The following is a 24,493-nucleotide window of genomic DNA, read 5'->3' as shown; positions in this document are numbered from 1 at the left end:
TATACAGGGTGTCCCATTATATCCCACAACAAAAATTTTAAACAATCAAAATTAACAATATCAATATTTATATATTATATATATTTTTTTTAATTCTCCGGAGTCATTCAATTTAAATATCAAATTCCAAATTTTCATATTTTATATATGAATATATAAAATATATTATATATTATATAATCGATATATTTTGTTTATTATATATTAATATATCAATATATTGGATTGACTGAATATTTTTTGTTTATGAAAAATCACGAAAGGTATTATATATTTTTATTATTATATATTTGATATATTTTTGATATTTTTGTATATATTAAATGTAGGATATATTGATGATGGATTTTGTGTGCGGATATATCCGATTTGAAAATTGTGTTGGCGGTAATGAATTTCCGGAAAGCCGGGGAATTCTGAAAAGGGAAGAATAGAATTGTTGGAAAAGTGGGAATAGAGAGTGTCTGTGAGTCCATCGAGGCAAAACTGACGTTGTGGTCAAGCAGCGAAACGAGTCCCCACTGTGGACCCCAAAGGGGCCCCTTGGCCTCAGACAAGCGTCCGGGGCTTCAGTACTGGCCCATCTCTCACCGCAAAATCACTTCACAGTTAATCCGTTCCTAATCCAACTATCAATCAATAGAACGAGACAACGGGATATTTATTCTCCCAACGGATCCATTCGTAAGTCGTGGCAGTGACATCATCCGATTTTTATTTTAAATAAATGAAATTGATTTTTTTTTTTTCGAAAATTATTTCATATCGATTTAAAATCCGGGAGACTTGTGCTCTTGAAATTTTGATAACGATTTTTCAACCGATTTTTTAACGATCGTCGATCGGAAAAATCGAAAAATCGATACTTCCGGTTCGTAAAATATTTTGGTATGGGAAATTGATTTTTCAAAAGAGGTGATTGTTTCTGGTGAAAGTGGGGGAAAGCCTGGATAATTGAAAAATTTAATTTGTGGATTAAAGTGTGTCATATCGATATGTAGCAACCGGTTCTCGATGTATTGCACAAATACGAGGTAAACGTGAAAGAAAAGAGTCCGTATTTGGTGGTGATAGAGGTCCACAGAAGGCGAATGCCCAAGGTGAATTAAAATCACGAAAAAAATCCCGAGAAAATGAAAAAAATCGGCAGAACAATCGCCCCCCAAAAAAGCCCATTCAAAATTCAAAATCGCCACCCAAGAAAAATTCCCTAAAAAAAAAAATTATTCAATAAACTATTCAATAATAATCCTATCAACAATAACAATAAAAATATTATCATTAAAACAACATAATAAAATTAATAAATAATAATAATATCGATAAAAAATTGATAAAATCAAAAAGGAAAAACGGAAAAAAAAATTCCTATTGTATCCGTATGTTTTCATCGCAATATAATATATAATATATTCAATATTATAGTTATTGTATAATTATATATAAAAATATATATTTAAATATATTCTTAGGTAATGCTAGGGGCATGTCATATTTTGACGGTCTTCTTCGGCTTTTCATTTTTCTTTTCATCTTCATTTTTTCCTCCAGAGGATGGCTTGCCCTCGAAATTGTCCGGAGGAACCGGCTTTACCGCTGCGTCCAATGCCACTTGGTTTCGACCCACACACACTACCTCAAAATTATCTCTCATGGGAATACAATCGGGAATCTGAGAGGCGTCTCAGTTGTGTCGTAGGATGCATCTCCTATGGAAAGACTCACCCACTCGGCGTTAATTATTCTATTATCATTTGTTGTTGTATATCGAATTTCCTAAGCGTGGAAATACCCCGGAAAAATCGGGGGCAAGTGGATTTTTTTTAGTGGAAATCCCCCGGAAAATTCGGGGCAAGTGGATTTTTTTTGTGGAATTCCCCCGGAAAATTCGGGGCAAGTGGATTTTTTTTTGTTGAAAATCCCCCGGAAAATGCGGGGCAAGTGATTTTTTTCTGTGGAAATCCCCCGGAAAATTCGGGAGGCAAGTGGATTTTTCTCGATTCACTGAATACCGAATTTTCCAATCATGAAAATCCCCGGAAAATTCGGGAAGCAAGTGGATTTTCCCCGATTCCCTGAATACCGAATTTTGCAATCATGAAAATCCCCGGAAAATTCGGGAAGCCAGTGGATTTTCCCCGATTCCCTGAATACCGAATTTTCCACTCAAGAAAATCCCCGGAAAATTCGGGAAGCCAGTGGATTTTCCCCGATTCCCTGAATACCGAATTTTCCAATAATAAAAATTCCCATTTTACTCTCCCATTTTACTCTCGATGATAATTCAAAATGAAAATTCCAATTTTCTCAGAGATAATATCCACCCAAAAAAATCCGTCCCTCCTCCTGATATATTTATATTAAATATTTATATATTTTTCATTACCGTGGAAACTGGAACAATATTTTCTATTTCTCATTCTTCTTTGACCTAGTTTTCAATCGAGTTCATAAAAATACGGGGGACGATTCCATTTTTTATTTTTCGAAATCGTGGGCTGTCAAGGGCATAATCGCCTACGCGAAAAATTCTGCAAATAGGAAATCAATGAAGCCATCAATTTTTATTGCAGTTTATTTATTATTCATGACGGATAACAACGCGCGGTTTAAAACCGAGGAAATTACAGCGGAGGAAAATTATTCGGGAAATTTCAGAAATTTGAATTACTGGGGAAATTACGCGAAATTTTCCCCGATTATTTTTCAATTAGCATTTCAAGTGTTTTAAGCGTCTGTATAATTATCTAATTATTTAAACATTATTATTGAAATGTATTGCGTGCCCCAATTGTTTCCGCCATTTTGCTACTCGCCATTCGGACACCCAAAATGGCGGAAATAATTGGGGCATTTAAATTCTTCTGGCATCAATTTAAAAACGGAAAAATGGGAAAAATTGAAGTTTTGAATAATTGATAAACAATAAATAAAACATTTTTAATTTAATTATGTGAATTCTGAGGCCCAAAAAAATTGTTTTCAAAAAAAAAAGATGGATGTATTTTCCATGAATTTCCGTGGCTTGCGCAAATGGCCGATTTTCTTCACTTGTTTCATGCACAATTATCGGACTTAAATGAACCAATTTGTTCCACTGGACGAGCGCAGAAGTGAAACCACGATTACTCGCGGAAAAAAAAAACACTCATGGAAGTGGAGAAAAAACGGTGCGTGGGTGATTTCATAGAAAGTGTAAAGCGCGTGTTTGTAATAATGCGCGTTGAATTGCCATTTCCTGTCATCCTGGTAATGTGTAATTATTGTTATTGAGAATGGTGATTTTATTCAATTGCGATAGTTGAAAGCTGAAGCAAGTGTTGTGGAACTAATTTGCGCTAATCAACATTCCCCGCATTAATTCCTCCAGGATTATTTGAAAAATTAGCGGGATTTCGGATTGGGAATCCCCGATTTTTTTTGTTTTGCCGAAAATTTTGGGGATTGATGAGCGATTTGTCTGGGGAAATTTTTTACAGGAAAATTGATGGAAGTTGAGGAAAGATGAAGATGGAAGTGGTGCTGTCTTCTTCAGGGCACTTCGGGGATGACGACACACCCTTCAGGAATGAAGAGATACGGGAATGGTCAGGGGTGGACGAGATCACGGGGATGCTGGAGCAAGCCAGGGTGGAAACTGGCCATTGGCGAGCCTTCACCAATGGATCTGCCCATTCCTACGGCAAAGTAAAATTAAAATCGTTGAAAAAACCACAGAAGAACCCCAGACTCTTACCGTAATGAATTTTCAGGTGGTGGACTCCCGTCAGCGGAACACCGTCGACGGCACAGTAATTCAAAAAGCTCGTCGTCAAGTCGAGGTTTTCCAGAGTCAGGAGCCAGGTCGACGTGTCCAGGTGGTGCGAGCCTCCCAGTGGTCCTCATCCAGGGTCACCGACACCTCATTACCTCCATCCCTCCTCGACAATCCCGAAAAATATCAATTCCTGAAACGCAGCACTTCAGACGACGATCTGTCATTATATCCCGTAGAGAATCCCCCAAAATCTCCAACTTCAAGTTTTACGAGAGCGTCGAAGCTCCGGAGATCCCTGCAGATCCCCACGCACCATTCAAAAATATCCCGTCCATCTCGGTCCACCACAAGTCATCAAAAATCCCCACTGATTCCCAAAAAATCTCTAGAAACTCACTATATCCCTGAAAATTCAGTGGAGAGTCACTACATCCCGATATCGTCAGCGATAACCTTGAAGGATCCGAAGAAATCTGAGATCTCCATAAAAGCATCATCCCCGAAATCCCGATCCCCACTTTTATCCCCGAAATCCTTGAGGTCGCGGATGTCATCCCCGAAGCCTCAAAAATCCCAAGTGACTGTCGTGAATCTGATAAATCCCCCCAAGACTAGTATAGTGACTTTAGGCTCGTCCGAAATCGGGGGGATTCCCCCAATTCCTAGCCTCTCGAAGAAGAAAGTAGGATTTTGCAAAACCGAGATTCATTTTGCCGCAGATTCCGGAAAAGTGAATATCGTTGAGACCGATGGAAAGCCCCCGCCGACGAATAAATTCCGACGGAGAAGAAAAAATTTATCCCCAAATCTCCTGAAGTCCAAGGACGCCAGTCTCGGGATTTTTGGGGATAACGATAAAAAGGTGTGGATTAATGCCGATGTCAGTCCCAAGATCCACACGACAACTATTTGTCTCGGGGATAAACTCGATTTCAGGAGTGGCGGGGATTTGGAATCCCCGAAAGCTGTCTCTGAGGTTATATCTAGGGCGAATCTAGGGAATTTCGTTTCGCGGGATTCTGAGGATAATAAAGTGCTGTCAACTGTTGTGACGACTCACGAGACGACTATTGCGAGAGTTGAGGACAATATCGCAGGGGGTAAACCTCATGTTACTAGTGAGAAAAATTCCCTAGATGGGACGGATAACAGGAAAATGGAGGAAAGTGATAAGAAAGTGATGAACGAGGAAAAGAGTGATAAGGGGAAAGAGGCTGATAAGGCGCCTCTCTATGCCAATGTTTTTGGAAGGGTTAGGGATGCATTTCCGGTTTACGAAAATTATCGCGTGGGGGAGAAGGGGAAGAGTGAGGACGAGAGGGTTCTGAGGAAGAGTAAAGGGATTACTCCTTCCGGCGGGATGAAGAAACCTTTATTGGAAAAACGGGGATCCCAAGGAAGTGGATCGACTACTGGAAGACTGCAAAAAGATGTCGTCAGGGTGAAAAACGTCAAAAGATCTGGGGGTGCGGATGGAATCAAGTAAGAATTTTTCCGACTATTCCTATTGATTAAAAAAAATTTCACAAGCCTCCAAATTTCGGAACATTCCAAAGAGTAATCGGTAATTACTCTGATTTTTGGAAAATTATTCACGTGACGTTTACCGCGCAATTTGAATTTTTCGAATTCTTCACTGACGCTGCGCACTGGACTGCGCACTGGCGTCAATAATGAATCCGCGAGATTCCAGCGCGTGGGTTTACCGTTATGATATCACGGGGGAGAGGGGAAACGGTTAGAATGAGTTGATTTCTCGCACTTCGAGGAAAAACTTGAAGTCATTATCCTTCCGTCGTTATTGTGATGGGCGGAATGTTCAGTAATTAATTTTCTTTAATGATTTCTCTTTTCTGGGGTAATTAGGACTAAGAAACAACCGATGGAGGTAGTCTATCGCACCGCAGTCTACAATATGAAGAATGAAAAACTCGCGAAACCTAGTCTACCGAAACCTAAATCAGGCCCGAGACTTCTCAACGATCTCATCTGCGGGGGGAAACCAAAAAAAACGACCACCTCTTCAAAACGAAAAGGTTCATTTCAAATTTTACGCTTCGCAGATTAAATCTATAGACTGATTTTAATTCTTTGATTACAGTATCGAATTCATCTCAAGGTGCAAAGGGTTCGTCTCAACCAATCAGGTACTGGATAATATTACGAATTCATGATATTTTACGACTGAACCAGCGATATCCCGTTTTTTCTCGTTTTTCTATAAACAATTCTTCGAACCGATTTTTTCCGGACAAATCGCCGGTTCATCCGCAATCGGGGAATAAATTTCCACCAAATGATACGTTTTTTTTTTAATTTTTCAGACATTGGAAATGAGCAGAATCATGTCCGAAGATTTCTCAAGAGACTTGCCTAAAAAAATCGTGATATTTCAACTAAACCATGTGTTAGTAACTATTTAAATCACTGGGATGTAGATAAAACCCAGAGATTGTGTTCTTTCAGTTAATTGGATTTTCAATAATAGAATTAAAAGCTATATTTGTTAATTCTCTCAAGAAGGCCAATGATATGTAAAAATACATATATTATCTATATACAATACTTTATAATATTATCGGTGCAGCAACCAAGATATACATATATCATACATATAATCATATTTGTTTTTTCTTCATTATCGTTATTTCTTTTTGTTTATTTACTCATCGATTCGTTGGCATAATGAGAGAAAATCGGTGACAAAATCATTAAAATCCGTTTCCGTTTTTTAACAAAACATCAAACGATTCTCAAACGCTAAAACTCCTCGCGCTATTAACAGGGAAAAAAATTAATTTCAAATCAAACGAATATCGATTGATCGACGATTTTTTCTCATTACTCCAGAGGATCGATTTGGACAAGAATTCATTTTTTTTTATGGATAAATTCGCTTGGAGGGACAGCGGAGGTACGAATTGGACATTCGTAGACAGACAATAGTACAAATTACGTACGAAACAATGTTTCTTTCGTTTGTCTAATTAATCTACAAGGCTAGAGAAAAATTGGAACAAATTCATGATTATTTTATCAATGTTCATTTTTTTTTTTTGGATTTGATCGTGATTTTTTATTTCAACAAATATGACATATACGTTCCGATGATACCATCACATGAATTAATATTCATCTCTATTTTTTAATGAGGAAAGTTCATTAGTCAAGTGAAATTGAGAAATGTTTCAAATTAAATTTATGATTCCATTCGATAATTATTTTCGAATATAAATCATGAACCCGTGGGTTTTCGCTATTTCTCACGGACAAATCGAATTTTTTCATCGAAATTAAAATTGTATTCCCTTTTTTATTCTTCTTCGATAAATTTTTACGGACTCATCAAAATTTTGTGACTCAAATTATTTATTATTCGTTACCAATTTATCCACATCTCGTCAATTTCATGTGAGTAATGAGTTTTCCGGAGTTGTCAGCGATTTTCCGAGGAATTTTCGCTTTTATTTAAGAAATTTTTTATTGATTTCTCCAGAAAATGCGACGGAAGTCGATTTTTTCCTGGGGATAAAAATAAATTTTCCATTTTTATTAAAAAAATCCTCAGATTTCCACTGACACCCAGAATTTTCGTAATTTTCCCCTTTTTCCTCACGAATATTCGCATTTCCTCCGAATAGAGTACTTTTTCCTTAATTTATTTATTTTCTCTCATTGTTTTCATTTCAAAATAATTCTCTTCTCAATCTCTTCCCCTAAAAGATTAATATTATCATTCATCTTTTTATATCATTACATACATATAACTCATACGTAAACATATATGTATATACTGCAATCTTCAAGGCACTCCTGATGTTTTTTTATTTATCTTTATTTATTTATTTTTTTCGGCTTTTCCGGTTTTTCTTTTTTCTATTTCTCTCCTCTTTTCATTCATCTTTTTTTTCTTAAATATATTACACTTTTTTCTTTCATTATTTTACAGTGGTGATGTCCATGACTCTTTCCCGGATTTATTATTTATCTTTCATTTTTTATGTGACACTGCAACGCAGCAGTTTTTCATGTGAATTTTATTCGTGGATTTTTTTTTTTATCTTTTCGGTTTTGGGTCGGGGATTTTTGCGGTGAGGCTTTTTTTTTCTAGGACATCGGACACAGGACTTAGGTACCTAGGGCAGACTACTATGGACTATTTTCAACAATCAATAACTCGTGAAGATATAAAAATGTCCATTTGTCATAAATTCCCGGTGTGAAAATTTCATCTCGATTTTTTTTTCTTTAACTCAGGGGAAAAATTTTTTTGAGACATTGAGAACTGAAAATTTTGGTCTTCACTTTTCTCGTTATCCTCATTAAAAAAATTAATCAACTTTAATTTTGTTTAAAAACCGAAATAAATGCGTAACAACATTCTCAATAAATCTCTGGAATGAAAAAAAAAATGAGAGAATCAAAAGAATTTCGTTTCAAATAACAAAATGCCATCGATTCCCAATAATTCCCTCGAGCATTTTTTAAACTCGACTTCAATTCTCAATTCTCGAGAGATAATTCCGTAATTAAGGGTGAAAGAATATTTTAACTCCCTCGAAAATCGAGAATTCGGGTGAATTGAGTAAAAAATATTTGTACCATCGTCCGAAGACCGAGAGAAACTGTCAAAAAATTCCAGAAACTTAATCTCCACCTGGAAGAGCCCCTCGACAAATAATCCCCGAATTCAGTGGCTCGTCTGTCTCAAAGAAAAAAAAAATCGACTTTGGCTTCTCACAATGACTCAACAGCAAGTTTCACAAGCCTTTCAGAACCCATTAAAAAAAATCATTTCCATCATACGTCGATACATAAATACAATATTATACAGAAACACTTATACAATTCATGTTGAACTTGTTTAACCCCACATTTTCCATCGTTATAATATTTTTTTTGCGTTTTGCTGGCTTTTTATCTTTCTCAGAGAAAAAAAAAAATGTATTCCGGGACATTTAATGATCCCATCATGCCGTAGTGGACGACAACGTGCACAAAAGGGATGAGATATTGAATTTCATCGGATTACGTACCGAGATTGTTGGATGCCAGTCTCAGTCAGTTTTCTGCTGGTACAGCTCTTTGAGAGACTTGAGCTCATCGATTAGGGTTTGATTACGATTCTCTAACACTGCCACACGATTCTCCAGACATTTTATGTACTCTTTCTTCTTTCTTCGACATTCACGCGCTGCCTCCCTAATCATTAACAATAAAAAAAATTAATCCAACGATTACGACAATGACAATTGTACAATTGTTTAAATTAACTCACCGGTTCTTCTGCAACCTCATCTCTCTTTTCCTGGCTGCATCCTCGACGACGACCCCATGCCCTGCGTAATCTGCAACATTGTAAGACACTGTACACTCCAAATAAATTCACTCAAAGAATCGTCAGACGATTGTAATCGATATTTCAATTGCTTGAAAGATCGATTTAAATTACAGAACAAAAATAAAAGTGGATGGGAGAGAATAACGGGTATTGATTGACAGAAAGGTGTGAGTGGATAGACGGAGGGTAAATAAAGATAAGATAAATTATAGAAAATAAAGATTTGAAGTAGGGGACACACCTGGGACAAAGAATTGCGTGTCCTGGCCCTGTGCATACTGCACTATTGTTCCACCCGCTGTTGCCGCGTTGCTCATTGTCAGTGTGTGAAGCCCTGGCACACCCTCCCCCTGGGTAGCTATTTGTATTGTTCCCGCAGGTATTACTGCAAAATTTCATTTTTCCACAATTTTTTACGATTTTTTTCCGACATTTTTTTCGCCCACTAGTCGATCATATCTACGATATTCCTCGTTAACGCCAGTTTTTCATGAATATCTCGGAATTGAAGGACAATACGGATTTTTTTGTGAATACCTTTTTTTTAGCTCTGGTTTTTTTCTAGAAGAAATGTATTCACAGAAATGTCCGGATTTTTGCGGGAATCCGAGATATTTGGCAAAAACTGACGGTAAGGTTTTCTTCTTCTGTTTGCGCAATTTTTTTTTATCACTGGTTTTTTATGAATATCGCGGAATTGGAGGAAAATACGGATGTTTTTGTAGAGAGCTTTTTTGTAGCCTTTCTCTTTCTACACAAAAAATGTATCTACAAAAATATCGGAATGTTCGTTCAATTCCAAGATATCCCTTAAAAAATGACGAGAAAAAAATGCACATGTCCTAGTTTACCACTTCGCTACTGATTTCTTCCCAATTTTTTATCAGATTATGATAAAAATGAATGAGTGAAGGAAGAATTGTGAAAAGGACTGAATAATTTTCGAGTCTCTCAAATATCGATATATTTTTTTATTTATTTCAAATGAACTCCACCCGAAAGACAAAAATATGAAAAATGACTTAATGATGAATTTGAAACTTGAAATATCCCCCAAAATTATTTCCAAAAAACTCCCAACGACATCTCATCACAATAATCATCCGATACTCATGAACCAGAACGACGGATTGACGTGAAAAAATTTATTCTGCCATACCAAACACAACAAAATAATTTTTTTAATAACAATTGACATGTGACAGTACACACAGGGATAGGAGGTGTTTAAAAAAAAAATAGGAATAATCGTAATGAGTTCTTCGCCCCGATGATGAGAAGCTGACAGATAAGAATAAAATATGATAATAAACAAAGATATGTAACAGATGGAGAAATGAAAATTTTGAATAATTAGCTAGATGAATATTTGACCAACCTGTTTGGTAGTGGAGCGAGTGGGAAGACATGTCACTGTCCACATTAGAGTCACACTCAAGGGAGGATTCTAGGGGAGGCAAGTTACCTGCTGTAAAACCCAATCAAATTGTTTTTTCTTTTCAATTCATCACATTTTATCTGATTTTTTTTTCAACCAACATGACATCCACGAAAATATTCTACTCATGATTCATCCCTCGTCCCTCAATTTAATATTGTGACGTTACAATCGTGCAGTCAGGTCATACGTTGTGAGAAAACAAGTAAAGATGAGAAAATTCCATGCAGAGAAATTGTGAGAGAAAAATAAATTGATAACATGTGAAGAAAATTTGAAAAATCCATCGATTTTCGCTTCAATTTTTTTTTTAAATTCCGTATGATGTATTTAATTATTATTTATATAGTCAATAATTGTTGTTGGATGTTTGAATTTGTTTTGAGCGATAGGAGAGATTATTGAGAATTTTTTGCAGGGGATGGTGGATTTTTATTGCAAATTTCCTTCACACATGTTGCGATTTATGAATTAGTGCGGGGGATGATGGGGGGAATTTTATACTCAACACATGATATAACGATCGATCACCATCAATTATTCAAGAAAAATGACGTTTAATTGTTTAAAAATGTAATTATCTGAACGAAATCACTGATTAATTGAAATTAATACAGGAGACAGCTCTAAATAATATTTAATAATAATATCACCCCTCGAAATATTCTATATAATTAAAAAATAGTCTTGAGGGTTTATTTCAGAGGAATAAATGATAATAAATGGATTTCTCCCTCTCTGGTGTGCAGTATAAAATAATCCAGGGGCTCGATAAAAACTCAGCTATTTTAATAATCGATAGATTAATAAAATGAAATAATGAAGACGAGGGATAATGGAGAATCCAAGCGTTAAATCGTGCAGGATACGTGAGGGGCTTGTCATTTGTGCTTGGTATGGCATCTCAAAGTATTTTTATAAACAAATTAACGTGGAGATTTCCTTTGTTAATATTTATATTCTTGAGTTTAATCACAAGTATGAGCTGACGTGCACACGAATTTTTATGATGAATAATTATTTCGATCGATCATTCGTGAGTTTTTTATTCGTAATTTGCAAGACGCAAATATTGGGGGCTTAATTCAGGGTACAATTGTTATAAATTACCTGCAATTTCACTCGCACTCAGGTCATTCAATATTTTTCTGTACGACGCTCGTCTTGTTAAGAGATCTCTTCGTTTTTTGGGTGAATCCTCGTCGGAAAAACTATCGTCACTCCCTGCATCGACGACCTGTCAATTTTCAACAATAAAAACATTATTTTAAATTTATAAACAATTTTTCGGGAGGAATTGTCGCTTCATTCATCATTTGAACTCCAGAATAATTTTTCATTGTCGGATAAAAATTGAATTATGGAATTTCCACTCGAATTCTTTCCAGGGAATTTTATGGAAAACAGAAATTAGTGCATAATTAAATAATTTATAACCTGTAGCGTTTGTATATTAGCTTGGGTCGACTGTATAACAGAGTTTGGTTTGACAAGAATGACATTCCCCTTGGATAACGCCACAGGTTGAATATTCGTAGCACTCTGTATCACAGACTGATGATTGGGTTGAATAACAGATTGCACCTGCAATAAAAAAATTGAATAAACAATATTTAAACAATTCCCTCCATTAAATCGACAAAAGCTAAATAAAAATTGACATTGCAGCCAGAACCAGCATTGTGAGAAATAATAAAGCCATAAACAATTTCTCCCATCTCATTAATTCATCTTCAGCTTAACAATTGATTAACAATTCTATTTTTATTATCTCAGTCATCTGACAGATTAATTGTTTAAGAGATTATTTGATGGGGAAATTGGTGGTGGCTTGGTGCAGTGGATATTTGTTTATAAAAAATGGACAATGGGTGTGAGCGTCGTGGATACACAGCAGGGACACTGTTGTCGTGTACCTGAGTTGTTCCAGACGCTGGTAGTGTCAGTTGTACAATGCTGGTAGAGGCAACAAGATGATGTGTCTGCTGATGTGTTCTACTGATTGACTGTACCGAGGTTGCAATTGCTGGTGCTGCATCGCCACTCTGTGAACCAGGTGACATTGAGTCAACTGCTGATCCGTTCTCTTCGACCATACTTTCCATAGCCCGGGGACCACAAGCCCTGAAAAATTATTTATATCATTTCTCCATCCAGTAATAGCAATAAAAAAATTATTTAATGCACACTGAAAAATTTTGAACAATTCAAAATCGAAATAAATCCTTCAAAAAAATTGATTTTCAATTCCCTGATAGTGAAAAAAATTCCAGGAAATTCCAAAAAATTTACTCGAGTCTCCTTAACCCTGAGGCCTATCACCCACCCCCTCAGAAAAAAAATCCCACCCTCCAACCCTTGGAGCAACCCTCTAAATTTAAACTTTCCCGCCAGAACCTCCGACAGACGAGTTCAACTGCGTCACATCACAAAACTCATAAAATTCTAAAAATACAACAAAACAATTCCAATCCACTAAACCCTCCCCCCATCCAGAAAGCCCCCCAAAACCCCCAAAAACAACCCCCACGGTATTCCCCCCCTCCCCCAAACCGGTAAAATTTTAAAAACGGGGAAAGCCCCGAAAACCCCCCAAAAATCCAAAAAAAGAAAAGGGAAAAAAAAAAGAGAATCCCTTCGGCCTCTCGTCGCCATGTTCTCAACTCGACACAAAAATCCCCCCAACACACGCGTAAATCCGAATTACCTCTCCCCCCGTTATCCACGAAAAATGAATAATAACAATAATTTAAAAAACCAAAGACACATTATTTAACGTAATCGGGCATCGATTGACAAAAATTAATGATACGATTATTAATCTATTGTGCAACGAGTCGTGGATGAATTGTACCAACTTCTTGACGGTCCATGCCTCCTTGTTTATTATTTTCTTCCAGCTGGGGTTTTGTACTTACCAGTTACGTATTTATCGTCACCGACTTTGCTGCAATCGGAGTGGGCAAACGGGCAGGTACGTAGCAGCCACGTCAAAGCCTCCAGTGGCTTCGTCACTGGTTGGATATGAGCCCACCCCAAAAGACCTTTAGTGTCGTATTCACTCTCTCACTTTAATTTCAACATTTCTCACTCTTTCTCACCATTTTTTTTCCTCTCTCTTACTTTTTTTTTCTTTACTAATCAGACACTCGGGTGTTTTACGTAGTGGGAGAGCGATTTTCGTGTGCGCCACGAGTGGCGCGCATTATTTGGATTTCACAAAATGGCCGACCACTGGTGAGTCTGGGGGAATATAGGGAATACGCGGGGGGCGGGAAGAGGGGAAATTTTAAATTGTTCTCCACTCCATTTAATTGTTTAAATCCAAATAAAATCAATCATTAACAATAACAATTAATATCGTTGTTATTATTATTCCAAAGAATAATTGCGGGAAAAATCACCAATAATCATTTTAATAATTAATAATATATATTAATATAGAAGTAATATTATATTATTATTTCTATTATTATTATTTTTTTTTGTTATTCACGATTTCAAGAATTAAATCGGAGAATATAAGACTTGACTTCCGCGACGCGCTGACGTCAGCGGATGACGTCATCGCTAACATTTCTAAGTCATGGCGAAATGAATATGCATTGGGGATTTAGAAATCACGCGGCGATAAAGAGAAGAGAATTCAAAATAGATAATAAATTAATGATTAATTTCAAGAGAGTAAACGTTCATTTTATTTCTACGAAATTACAGAAAAATAATAATTGTATGACAAATATTTCCTTTTCGGAAAATTATCAAATTATATTCACTCTCCCAACGGCTCATCGTCGTCGATTTTTATCTAACTGATGACGTCATCCCTGTTGTTTACGAGAGAACGTGTGATTGTGATCGCAAGGTCAGTGTATTTCAGTAATCGCTCGGAGATTCCATCGAGAACTCCGGATTTTTTACTCTCACGTGTGGAAAATTGTTTTGATTTTAGTTCTCTCTCAGGAGTAATTTACCCACGGGCTTTCCCACGACTTTTCCATCTTTGAAGATAAATTCTCCGGCGAGAATCGTAGCATGAATTTTTCCGAATAATTCTCGCCCTTCGTAGGGACTTATTTTATTTTTGTAAAGAATGTCTGCTGTTTTCACCTGGAAAATTGAATGAAAAAATCTCTAAATGACGAATTTTCTCGGATTTTATTGAACATTTTCACGAAAAAAGACCGAAAAATGGGGGATATTTGAATGGAATGGAGAAGAATAATATTTCATTACCGTAATAATTTCCTCAGGATCCCAAACAACGAAATCTGCATCCATGCCAGGAGCAATATCCCCTTTTCGCTTTTCAAATCCACTCAACTTCGCCGGATTCCTTGAAATCCATTTCGCCAACTGTTCCACTTGAATTCCCCTCCTTCTAGCTTCAGTCCAGGCAATAGGAAGTCCTGGAAGCACCCCCAGAGAATTCCCCAATTAAATCTCCAATTTATTCTCAAAAGGTTCCAATAAAATTTAAATAATTCCACAAACCAAATTGCAAAGAAGAAATCCCTCCCCAGGCCTGCAAAAAGTCATCGATCTTCAGATCTGCTGTGCAGGGGGAGTGATCAGAGTTGATCATGTCCAGAGTCCCATCCTGAAGAGCTTTCCAAAGTTTTTCCTGAATAAAAAAAATTCATCAGCCGACCAAGAAAATTATTCAAGTCTTAATTACGATTGAAATAACTAACTCGATTATCTCGATTACGAATTGGTGGACAGCACTTGAACAAAGTCGCTGAGTCTGGAATTTCTTCAGCTGCAAATGTCAAATAATGATGACAGGTCTCAGCAGTCAGGGGTGCTCCACATTTTTTCGCCTCGGATACTATCGGCAGAGCTTCACTAGCTGATAAATGAACGATGTGGCATCGAACTCTTCGAATAAATAATAGTGATGATTAAATTAAAAAAGAATTCGTTATCCAATTCTTTATCATTTTTTTATCAATATTCATTTACCCTGACTTCTTGCAGAGATCAGCAACTTCCATGATTGCGCTGCTCTCCATTGCTGCTGGACGAGTGCGCAAGAAGGTGGCGTACTGGTGAGGATCTAATCCCTTGGTGGAAATCGTCTCCTCTAATTCGGCGTGAAACTGAAAATAAAGTCAAATGATTTAATAAATTCGAGGGAGAGACTTCAATGACTCACCAGAAGAACAGATTCCGTTGACTTGAGCTCCTCGAGGGCTTTCTCAACGTCGTCCAGGGAGACGTGCCGAAATTCTGAGGTGCCACTTGGAATCAAAAAGCATTTGAATCCAGCTACACCGGCTTTCAACATCGGCTTCAACTCTTTCTGCATTTAAAATGAAAAAAAAATATTCTAAATAACTTCTCCTCAAAATTATTCCAATTATTCTTGAATAAAATCTTACAGAATTTCCAGGAACAACTCCTCCCCAGAATCCCACATCAACAAAAATATTTCCCTTAGCACAAGTCAATTTTTCTTCGAAATTCCTCACTGTTGTGGTTGGAGGGATCGAATTCCTTGAAATAAATATAAATTATTTGTCATATGGATTATTTATTACCGCATTCAGCCATTTTAAAACTCACAGAGGCATATCGATGATAGTCGTGATTCCGCCAGCAGCAGCAGCTTGAGTTGCCGTCGAAAAATCTTCCCAATGCGTCCTTCCAGGTTCATTGCAATGAACATGAGAGTCCACCACCCCCGACATCAAAATTTTCTTTCCAAAATCCTGAATCTCAACCCCCGGGTATTTCCCCTCAACCCCAGCCCTCACATCAGCCCCAGAACCTTGGAAAATCTCTTTAACAATTCCATTATCACTCACAATAATTGCCGGTACTATTTCCGACCCCAAGATCACTCTCTCTGATCCAAAAGCCTTCATTCTCATTTAATTGATTATTCGTAACTGGCAAACGCCTGCACATCCACTGACTTCTGAACCGGTGGTAGATTACTTATATCAAGTCTGAGATTAGATAATATTCCTTGCGGTAATGAGCGTCTCGCGATAACAATCGATTTTTCCAGGGACGAATGGACAATCAATTTTCCATTTACTCTAATATTTTATTTATATCGCTATTTTTTACGATTTTCTAAAAATACTCTCCCAAATATTAACGAAAAATAATAATTCAGAGATATTTCAAGAGAAATTCATTCGGGAATTCGGTAGCTCATCGGTATGACTACTTTGTTTTATTATTTGATAATTGATGAGAGAAAAATATATTTTTATAAAATAATTTCTTTAATATTTGGATTGTCGGGGGTTTTAGAGCGTGTACCCGGGGAATTTTCCAGTGGATGGAGTTGCGAGGTCGATCAAAAAATAAATAATGCCCGCGAGTCCTGAAACATTCGATAAAATAATAAAGAGATTGTCAATAACAATGAGCAGTTCAATCGAAAAACCAATCGAGTTCCAATAAATTTTTCTCTTCCACAGAATTAAACGAAAATTGATAGAAAAATCGGTGAATGGAATGTTTATAATAATTTAACAGGTTTTTCAACTGCTTTGTTTATTGATAATTCACCTTCGAAAAGGGAGAATGGACGATCTGGAATGCGATTCTGGTACTTCTCGTAACTGAAACACCACTCAGCGAATGTTGCTGCTTGATACAAATATTTAATGTCCTGAAATAAAAAATTGGGGGTTTATCAGGCGTAAAAATGACAAAACAATTAATTTTTACTTGTGTCTGCTGGTAGAGATTCAGGAATGTGTAGGCATTGCCGGCTGTGCCGTGACAGATTCCACAACCTTTTTTTAATAATCCACGTTCCCAGATTATTTCCCCACAGCTTTTAGCGACGTTCAGGTATTTTTCTTCCTTAAAAATCTGAAAAAATGATTTTCAGCCCACAAATTACCATCAATTAGTAAATCCATTTAATTATTCCACTCGTTTCCATGAATTGTTTTCAGCGAGAGAAAATAATTGTAACAGATTCTTAAAAATTAAGTGTAATAAATGAGATTTGAAGGCTTGCGTAATTAATTTATCGATGGAGAAAAAAATGAAATACCAACTTCGAATGCAAGGGTGAAGAGCATTGTCATGGAAGGGGCTCCATGGCACCAGTGAACCAGTCTATCCGCTTTATTTCCGATGGATGAGGGAAAATTTCCCGATGAAAACCTCAGAGTTATCAGATAATCGATCGAGGGTTTAATTTCGTCGTTCAGTTGAGCGTCAGTCAAATATTCACGTGCCTAAAAAGATAAATAATAATCCTCCCCTCAATAATTAATTAATTAATTAAATAATCACCTGAAGAAGAACGTAGAGAATTCCTGCGATTCCATGGGCACCACCCAGATATTCTTTCTCGTGCCAGCTGTACATCAATGGAATTTTCAGACGACGAGATGCTGAGTAGTTCTTTCCGGTCGTCAGGATGCAGTTTATTACCTGGAGAAAGAAAAATATTTATGTGAATTCCTGGAGGGAAATTTTGGAAATCAGGGGCATGAGGTGGGAGTGAATTCACCTTTTTTATCAGATCTTCGTCGATCAAACCCTCGGAAATATTTTTATTCACGAACAGAAGACTGTAGAGATACCCAGCTCTCCCATAAAGAAGTTCATCGTAATAATACATCGCCGAAAAATCATACAGTGATTTCAATCTGTAAATAACAATAAATAATTATTATCACCACTGATTCACATAAATAATAATTCATCCAGTAATTCTTCTGATGTAATTTTTCGTTTCTGGGGATTTTTTAACCGATTAATCAATACCTTGTGATTATCTCGGTGGATTTCTCGTCATTTCCCACGGAATGATGGATCAGTGCTCCCACGGCTAGTCTTCCTGCCTCCCCAGTCAAAAATGTTATCGATTTCTTGTCATTTTTATTTCCTCCTGCACCCTCGATTAATTCCACCGCTTTCTAATTTAAAAATGTAATAATTCAAAAATTATTTGTCTTGTCAGAAAATTTAATTGTTTACGCACGTCGATGTATGTGGGCTCGTTGAATCGTTCGCCATACACAAAAAATAGGTAGGCAATTCCAGAGATGCCGGTGTAAACCGAGGAATCATTTCTGTTAATCCATTCTTGCTCTTTCATATTCATTCTGTGAATGAAGTCGTGGATATGCTGCTCGAGGACTGCCTCGAAATTTTCGCTCAGCTGGAAAAATAAAAAATATGTAATCTTGTATTTATTATTAATTATTTATTTATTACGCACTGAATTGTTCCCAGTATTGACAACATCTCTTGAATTTTCATTCGTAAAATCCGGAAAACGATTCGCATAATGTCTGGAGATATCTTCCGCCATTTTCCTAAAACAAATAAATATTATTAATCAAACAATATAAATAACTGACGCCAATTGAAATTCATTTTAATGAGACAATTATTTTATTTTATTATTTACTCATATTTTTTTTATTGTTTATCCACGAATTAAAAACGGGAAGAAACATTGCTGAATCGATTGGAATTTATAATTAATTAATAATTTGTCTTTCATTAAGTTATGCAATAAATTTTGCACGTGCCTTCGAAAATTTCGTCCCCAATCTCGTCTGGCTCCTATCAAATTAAATAAAATAAATTAATTATGATATGTATGAACAACTGTTAGACTGCGTAATCACAAGTCACCGGATTTTATTAATTGATAAACGCCGGAGGATAAAAACTAAAGAAAGTCAAAGTTTCTACAACCGCGATGATGCAAAGACTGAAATATTTTCTCGCGATTTTTCCACTGGCCCTTGGCGTAAGTATTCTGCATTAAGATGAGAGTACTTGAACTTCAAGTCTTGCATTCGTTACTCATTAGTTAGGAATTTTCCCTGCATTATTTTTCTTAAAAATCAAAATATAAATGAATGAAAAATATTTTTAGACTAGAAAAATCCGAATATTTTCGTGGAATTCAGGATTTTTATTAATCATTCAATCTTTAATTTAATTATTCACCATATTCAGGCATAATTAATTAGATTTTGAAATAGATCTTGTCTTCATGGGGACATGTGATTTTTTTAAATGATTAATTGCTTGGGAATTATTTAATCAGCTGGGGGAATCTGGAAAAGGTGTCATCCAAAATGCTGTCGATTTTTGCGCTATGGAACGCGGATTTCCAGTGGATCGATACCAGAATTTCATTAATGATTATATGAGTGTTGAATTAAACGAATGCGTTGTCGCATGTGTGATGAAAAAATTGGGAACGGTAAGTCCCCTCTAATTAAAACCAATGAGCATAATTAAAATCATGAATGAATCATGAGAAACCGATTTTCCAAGTCGCTGAGTTTTCCAGGAATATCTCCGAATCCCCAAGAGATACCGAAAACCTCATCAGAACCTTTTTTATAAACCGAAATGAGATGTACAAAAAAGGTAATAACAAAAATTCTTGTATCTCTCTTAGATTCCGAGATATTCCTCTTCTCTGGATTCATCACGGTTCATTCAATTATTAAATCTGTAATTACGATAAAATTATCGATTTTATAATTATTATCGATTCATTTTAATACGGAAAATTTCCAGATGTCAGAGGATGGTACATACACGGGTGAGGAAGCTAGAAATTTAATAGCTAAACCCGAGACTCCGGGAAATCATGAAGATACAGTGGATAACGCGATCACCCGATGTGCATCTTTGTGTACGTAAAATTGCGCAAATAAAAAAAAAAATTACAATAATTTCTTGGGAAAATCCCAGTAAAAATTACTCAATATTCATGTGATCATTACATCCTCTGGTTCTAGATGGCAAGGGACAATACGACTGTCTAATAGCGAGAAATTTGCAGATCTGTTTCAAAATTTTATTCCGCCAAATAGTGAATGACGATTGGTTGATTAATGGTTTAATTAATCAAGCTCTTCTTTCCACGTTTGAAGACTACCTAGACAGCTATCCAATCGGAAGAGAATTAGTAAATAATACAAATATAATAATAAAACTTCTGCCCACAATTTAATTATCTGTGAATAATTACTGGATATCTGGAGAATATTTCAAAATATTTCCCACGGAATAATTTTGGGCCTAGACTTTCGAATTTCGAATGTTTCTTTCATATCAATACAATTTATTTAATAAAAAACTGGATAAACCCAAAATTATTGTTTTTTTTTCATGAAAAACTGAAGAATAAATTCTAGAAAAATCAATTCTCTCAACAAATCAGGAATTCGATAGATTTTCAGTTGTCGGGGATCAATCCCAAGTATTAAATAAACAAATTACCCTAATAACAATTAAAAAACATTAAATTAACGATTGGATGTTGAGATTTTAGCGAATGTAATGACTTTTATGCGCCAATTTTCGTGTAATTAATTATTGTTTCTAGGTTATCTTAACAGAGAAAATTTTCACAGAGAATTTCCATTTGATTGACAATAATAAACATCGGTTTACCCCTGAATTTTTGGAAAATCCTGGAGTTGATACGCACTACCTGAATCGTCGCCACAAACTTTGATTTCCAACTCCTTTTTTTGAGACTATCGACGAAAACCTGTAACAGCTGCAGTCAGACTGATGACTAAACGACTCAAATGAAATAAAAAAAACCTAAAAATTCAAGAATTCCCGCCAAAAATCCAAAAATTCGCATTCAAAAATATTCCACGAATTTTTCATTTCTCCCAAACCAACACATCACCACCGAAATAAACCAAAAAAAAATTAACAATTCATATATTTACAAAAATAAACATCTATATTAAAAATTAATAATTATTTAACTGTACAGGAACTTTCAATCGCAAGATTGCATTCGATTTTATCTTGATAATTCAATTTTAAATTGAGATAAATCACCTGGAGGTGTTGAATTGAAAATGGAATACTCTAGGAATTTTTTATTTTAATTGCATTGTGATATTTATTGAATAAATTGTCCTCGGGGATGGCTGCACTAGATTCATCAGGATCTCAGCACAAGAGCTTTAATTTTCTTAGCAACTCCCGTTCCCCTAGGTTTCCTCACCATCTCCTGAGTATTTATCTCTCCAAGGTCATCCAATCCACTCAAAGATGGTAATTGTACCACGGAGTCGTCCCTCTTCTCATTTTTTCTCTTCGCAAACCTGAAGAATGATTTCTTCCTGGGAGTGACTTGTCCAGGAGCTCCCCCAGGAGTTATTTCATCCAGAACTTCTCCATCCGCCTCAGGACACATCTCAGGAACTATCGATGGAACTCTCGATGGAACTTCTTCTCTCGACGGATAATTTCTTGAATCACAAACGACAGCTGGTGATACTGTACGGATACAATTTCTAAATCGTTCCCAAAAATTGTACATTCCCATTCTGTTGTAATGAAGCATGACAGTGTGACGCATTTGAATTGGAATTTTGCAGTCTTGATAGAGTACTGGAACAATTTTTCTTCGGCGCTCGTGAAGACCGGTCGTCTGGCCGAAATCCATCAGAAAAGTGTTGACTGGGCTCTTGATGAAATTCGGAGACAGCACGACAATTAATCTCGTACACCTCTCGGAGATGAGCTCCATCAATACCTCGGGCTCAAATCTCTCACCACGACTTATTAAATCTCTGTCCCTCGTGCAGAGCCGTAGATTTCCCCTCCTCTCGAGGTTCTCGATTATCTCATCAGCAAATGATGAATCTTCTTCAGCGAAGAGGAGAAAGGCGTCATACGTCTGCATCGGCTGGCCAGACTCCAGCCTCACAACGTCGTCTGGAAAAATCCAAGAGAATCAATCAGAAAATCTGCATGTAAGAAATTTAATTCAACTGGAGAATTCACCAGGATGTCCTGGAGGTGGAATGGGGGTGAATTATTTATTGATACATGCCATAAGTCAACATTTTGCTGTCAATCATTGCGTCAACCTCTGGAGCATTGACTTTCTCCAGTCTCTCCAGGTAGACTTTGCCATCTTTCTCCAGGATATCTGATGCATCGTCAAGTACGTCCCACCTGTCGATCTTCTCCAGGGCCTTCACCAGGTGCTCGAAGGTCACTCTCTCCTTTCTCGTTTTTAAAATATCAAAAATAGCAGCTGTTGGGTCCAGACTGGATGTTATTATTCCATTAGCATCACCAGTGATCCCCAGGACATCAGCAAATCCTCTCCAATCCCTGAATTCCAAAAACCTAATCTCAATTATCACTCCCTGATTTTTTAAATAATTTCATTTCTCCTTAATTATCTGAAAATGTAAAAACTAAAAACAATAATCGAATAATTAATCAGCGATTGATCAATTGTTTATCTGAATTTTATAATAATTAAAATAGAGGATTAAGATAACCTAAAAGATTTATCACAGGTCTGCAGGACTTTTGGGGGATTTAATAAAGTGGAAAAAATATTTTTTGCAGCTGGAGACATTGCGATGAGAGGAATACATCCGAAATTCACCATTTTGATGAATATTAACTGTTAAATCCGTGTTAAACAAAGCAATAAACAATTGAAAACAGGAGATAAATCATGAGGAAGTGTAAACAAAACTGTCTGATAAGGAATAAATAAATCTGGATAAATCTGAAACGAGAAATGAGAGGGGAATTAATGGCGGCGCTGTCAAACGATTGTGGATTGAGATATCGATGTATTTCGATAGATCACAAAGAGCCTAATTAACCAATAATTATTCACATGGAATAATTGGAAAGCCCTTTTAATTCTGGAGATGTGGGATTTTTTTTTTTTCGATATCATTGTTGTATCGAAAGATATTCGAGTTTGAATAAGAATGTCTCGAAGAAGACGATTACGTCCTCCGGGGGATTGACTCGGTACTAGAATTCTCAACGTCCAATGGGGATTGGCTGAAGTAGAGGAAGAGTTCTGGGGGTTGGAGTCACCCCAGCAGCATCCTAGTATTGCACCCCCAGAGAGGGGACAGGGAAAGCCACATCTTCTGGAATTTCAAAGGGAAAAAATTATTCAATTTATTGAATATATACTCCTAATGAAATTTTAATTTTAAATTGAGCGCGTTGTCTAATTGGCAGCGTGCTCGGCTGGCACGCCGATGGTTGGGTTTCGATCCCAGCCATAATTTATTATTTTTTTTATTTAATAATTCCTATTTTTTGTTTTTTTTTAATGGCTAATTAATGGAAATATCGTTTTACAATTGAATTTTTTAAAATCGAGAAGATATCCACTTAAATTGATAAATTCGGAATTTTTAAAAACGATACTTTTACAAAATATATACTACTAATGAAATTATAATTTCATAATGAGCGCGTTGTCTCAGCGGTAACGTGCTGGACTGTCACGCCGACGGCCTGGGTTCGATCCCGCCATCATTCATTTTTTTTTTCAAAATAATTCCTACTTTTTCTTTCGGGGTACAACGGCGGTCGGTAATGTAGGGCCCTGAAATACCAGCAATTGGTAATATAGCCAACTGGTGTGTGTCGATAAACGGTAAAAAGATCGAGTGGTAAAATATCGAGGAATAAGTATAAGTATAGAAATTTAAAAATTCGAAATTTTTTGAAAAAGTATCAGGAGAACATGAACATCGAAGAGCTATTCACTGAAATTTTCACTGAAAGTGAAACATTCGAAATTTTAGAAAAAGTATCAGGATAACATGAACATCGAGGAGCTCTTCACTGAAATTTTCACTGAATGTGAAAAATTCGAAATTTTTGTCAAAGTATCAGGAGAACATGACAATCGAGGAGCTATTCACTGAAATTTTCACTGCAAGTGAAAAATTCGAAATTTTTGAAGAAGTATTAGGGGAACATGACAATCAAAGAGCTATTCACTGAAATTTTCACTGCAAGTGAAAAATTCGAAATTTCTGAAAAAGTATCAGGGGAACATGACAATCGAAGAGCTATTCACTGAAATTTTCACTGCAAGTGAAAAATTCGAAATTTTTGAAGAAGTATCAGGGGAACATGACAATCAAGGAGCTATTCACTGAAATTTTCACTGCAAGTGAAAAATTCGAAATTTTTG

General features: G+C 36.2%; 6 protein-coding genes across 18 annotated transcripts; 2 read left to right on the top strand and 4 right to left on the bottom strand.

Annotated features, from left to right (window-relative positions):
- The first annotated feature begins 535 nt into the window (after positions 1-535).
- LOC105270030 (uncharacterized) lies at positions 536-8,480 on the top strand. Of its 2 annotated transcripts, none has more exons than XM_011310687.1 (6): positions 536-684; positions 3,480-3,687; positions 3,753-5,239; positions 5,624-5,793; positions 5,859-5,904; positions 6,082-8,480. In XM_011310687.1, exons 2-6 carry the CDS (start codon positions 3,505-3,507, stop codon positions 6,092-6,094), a joined length of 1,899 nt encoding a protein of 632 aa, XP_011308989.1. In that variant the 5' UTR covers positions 536-684; positions 3,480-3,504; the 3' UTR covers positions 6,095-8,480. The 2 variants fall into 2 exon arrangements, with proteins under 2 accessions (XP_011308989.1, XP_011308990.1); XM_011310688.1 differs by lacking the exon at positions 536-684 and adding an exon at positions 713-1,100.
- On the bottom strand, positions 6,804-13,671 carry CrebB (Cyclic-AMP response element binding protein B). 9 transcript variants are annotated; one of them, XM_011310692.1, is made up of 8 exons: positions 13,455-13,671; positions 12,453-12,660; positions 11,974-12,120; positions 11,647-11,773; positions 10,477-10,566; positions 9,340-9,483; positions 9,036-9,096; positions 6,804-8,959 (listed from the first exon to the last, which is right to left on the bottom strand). In XM_011310692.1, exons 2-8 carry the CDS (start codon positions 12,639-12,641, stop codon positions 8,815-8,817), a joined length of 903 nt encoding a protein of 300 aa, XP_011308994.1. In that variant the 5' UTR covers positions 12,642-12,660; positions 13,455-13,671; the 3' UTR covers positions 6,804-8,814. The 9 variants fall into 9 exon arrangements, with proteins under 9 accessions (XP_011308994.1, XP_011308992.1, XP_011308996.1 ...); XM_011310690.1 differs by having other exon boundaries at positions 9,036-9,105; positions 13,455-13,670; XM_011310694.1 differs by having other exon boundaries at positions 9,036-9,105; positions 12,549-12,660; positions 13,455-13,669.
- A 543-nt stretch (positions 13,672-14,214) lies between these two features.
- Positions 14,215-16,598, bottom strand: LOC105270026 (probable allantoinase 1). The gene is made up of 8 exons (XM_011310681.1): positions 16,105-16,598; positions 15,921-16,035; positions 15,695-15,841; positions 15,502-15,638; positions 15,231-15,417; positions 15,031-15,160; positions 14,773-14,945; positions 14,215-14,646 (listed from the first exon to the last, which is right to left on the bottom strand). Exons 1-8 carry the CDS (start codon positions 16,410-16,412, stop codon positions 14,485-14,487), a joined length of 1,359 nt encoding a protein of 452 aa, XP_011308983.1. The 5' UTR covers positions 16,413-16,598; the 3' UTR covers positions 14,215-14,484.
- An 82-nt stretch (positions 16,599-16,680) lies between these two features.
- Positions 16,681-21,163, bottom strand: LOC105270028 (lanC-like protein 2). 4 transcript variants are annotated; one of them, XM_011310684.1, is made up of 11 exons: positions 20,947-21,163; positions 19,056-19,089; positions 18,740-18,836; positions 18,500-18,679; positions 18,283-18,434; positions 18,026-18,164; positions 17,806-17,946; positions 17,565-17,747; positions 17,227-17,373; positions 17,065-17,167; positions 16,681-16,876 (listed from the first exon to the last, which is right to left on the bottom strand). In XM_011310684.1, the coding sequence occupies exons 3-11, from the start codon at positions 18,830-18,832 to the stop codon at positions 16,800-16,802; spliced, it is 1,215 nt and encodes a 404-aa protein (XP_011308986.1). In that variant the 5' UTR covers positions 18,833-18,836; positions 19,056-19,089; positions 20,947-21,163; the 3' UTR covers positions 16,681-16,799. The 4 variants fall into 4 exon arrangements, with proteins under 4 accessions (XP_011308986.1, XP_011308987.1, XP_011308988.1 ...); XM_011310685.1 differs by having other exon boundaries at positions 20,984-21,163; XM_011310686.1 differs by lacking the exon at positions 19,056-19,089 and having other exon boundaries at positions 20,984-21,163.
- On the top strand, positions 19,120-20,624 carry LOC105270027 (uncharacterized). The gene is made up of 4 exons (XM_011310682.1): positions 19,120-19,279; positions 19,583-19,741; positions 20,065-20,182; positions 20,289-20,624. The coding sequence occupies exons 1-4, from the start codon at positions 19,229-19,231 to the stop codon at positions 20,501-20,503; spliced, it is 543 nt and encodes a 180-aa protein (XP_011308984.1). The 5' UTR covers positions 19,120-19,228; the 3' UTR covers positions 20,504-20,624.
- Positions 21,164-21,229: 66 nt separating the features above from the next.
- Myd88 (myeloid differentiation primary response protein MyD88) lies at positions 21,230-23,288 on the bottom strand. The gene is made up of 3 exons (XM_011310680.1): positions 22,815-23,288; positions 22,355-22,641; positions 21,230-22,236 (listed from the first exon to the last, which is right to left on the bottom strand). The coding sequence occupies exons 1-3, from the start codon at positions 22,925-22,927 to the stop codon at positions 21,458-21,460; spliced, it is 1,179 nt and encodes a 392-aa protein (XP_011308982.1). The 5' UTR covers positions 22,928-23,288; the 3' UTR covers positions 21,230-21,457.
- Positions 23,289-24,493: the final 1,205 nt, after the last annotated feature.

Source organism: Fopius arisanus, unplaced genomic scaffold (genome assembly GCF_000806365.1).
Source record: "Fopius arisanus strain USDA-PBARC FA_bdor unplaced genomic scaffold, ASM80636v1 scaffold00077, whole genome shotgun sequence".
Classification (NCBI taxonomy): Eukaryota; Metazoa; Arthropoda; class Insecta; order Hymenoptera; family Braconidae; genus Fopius; species Fopius arisanus.
The sequence above is the reverse complement of the archived record's forward strand: the minus strand, read 5'-3'. Positions and strand labels throughout refer to the sequence as shown.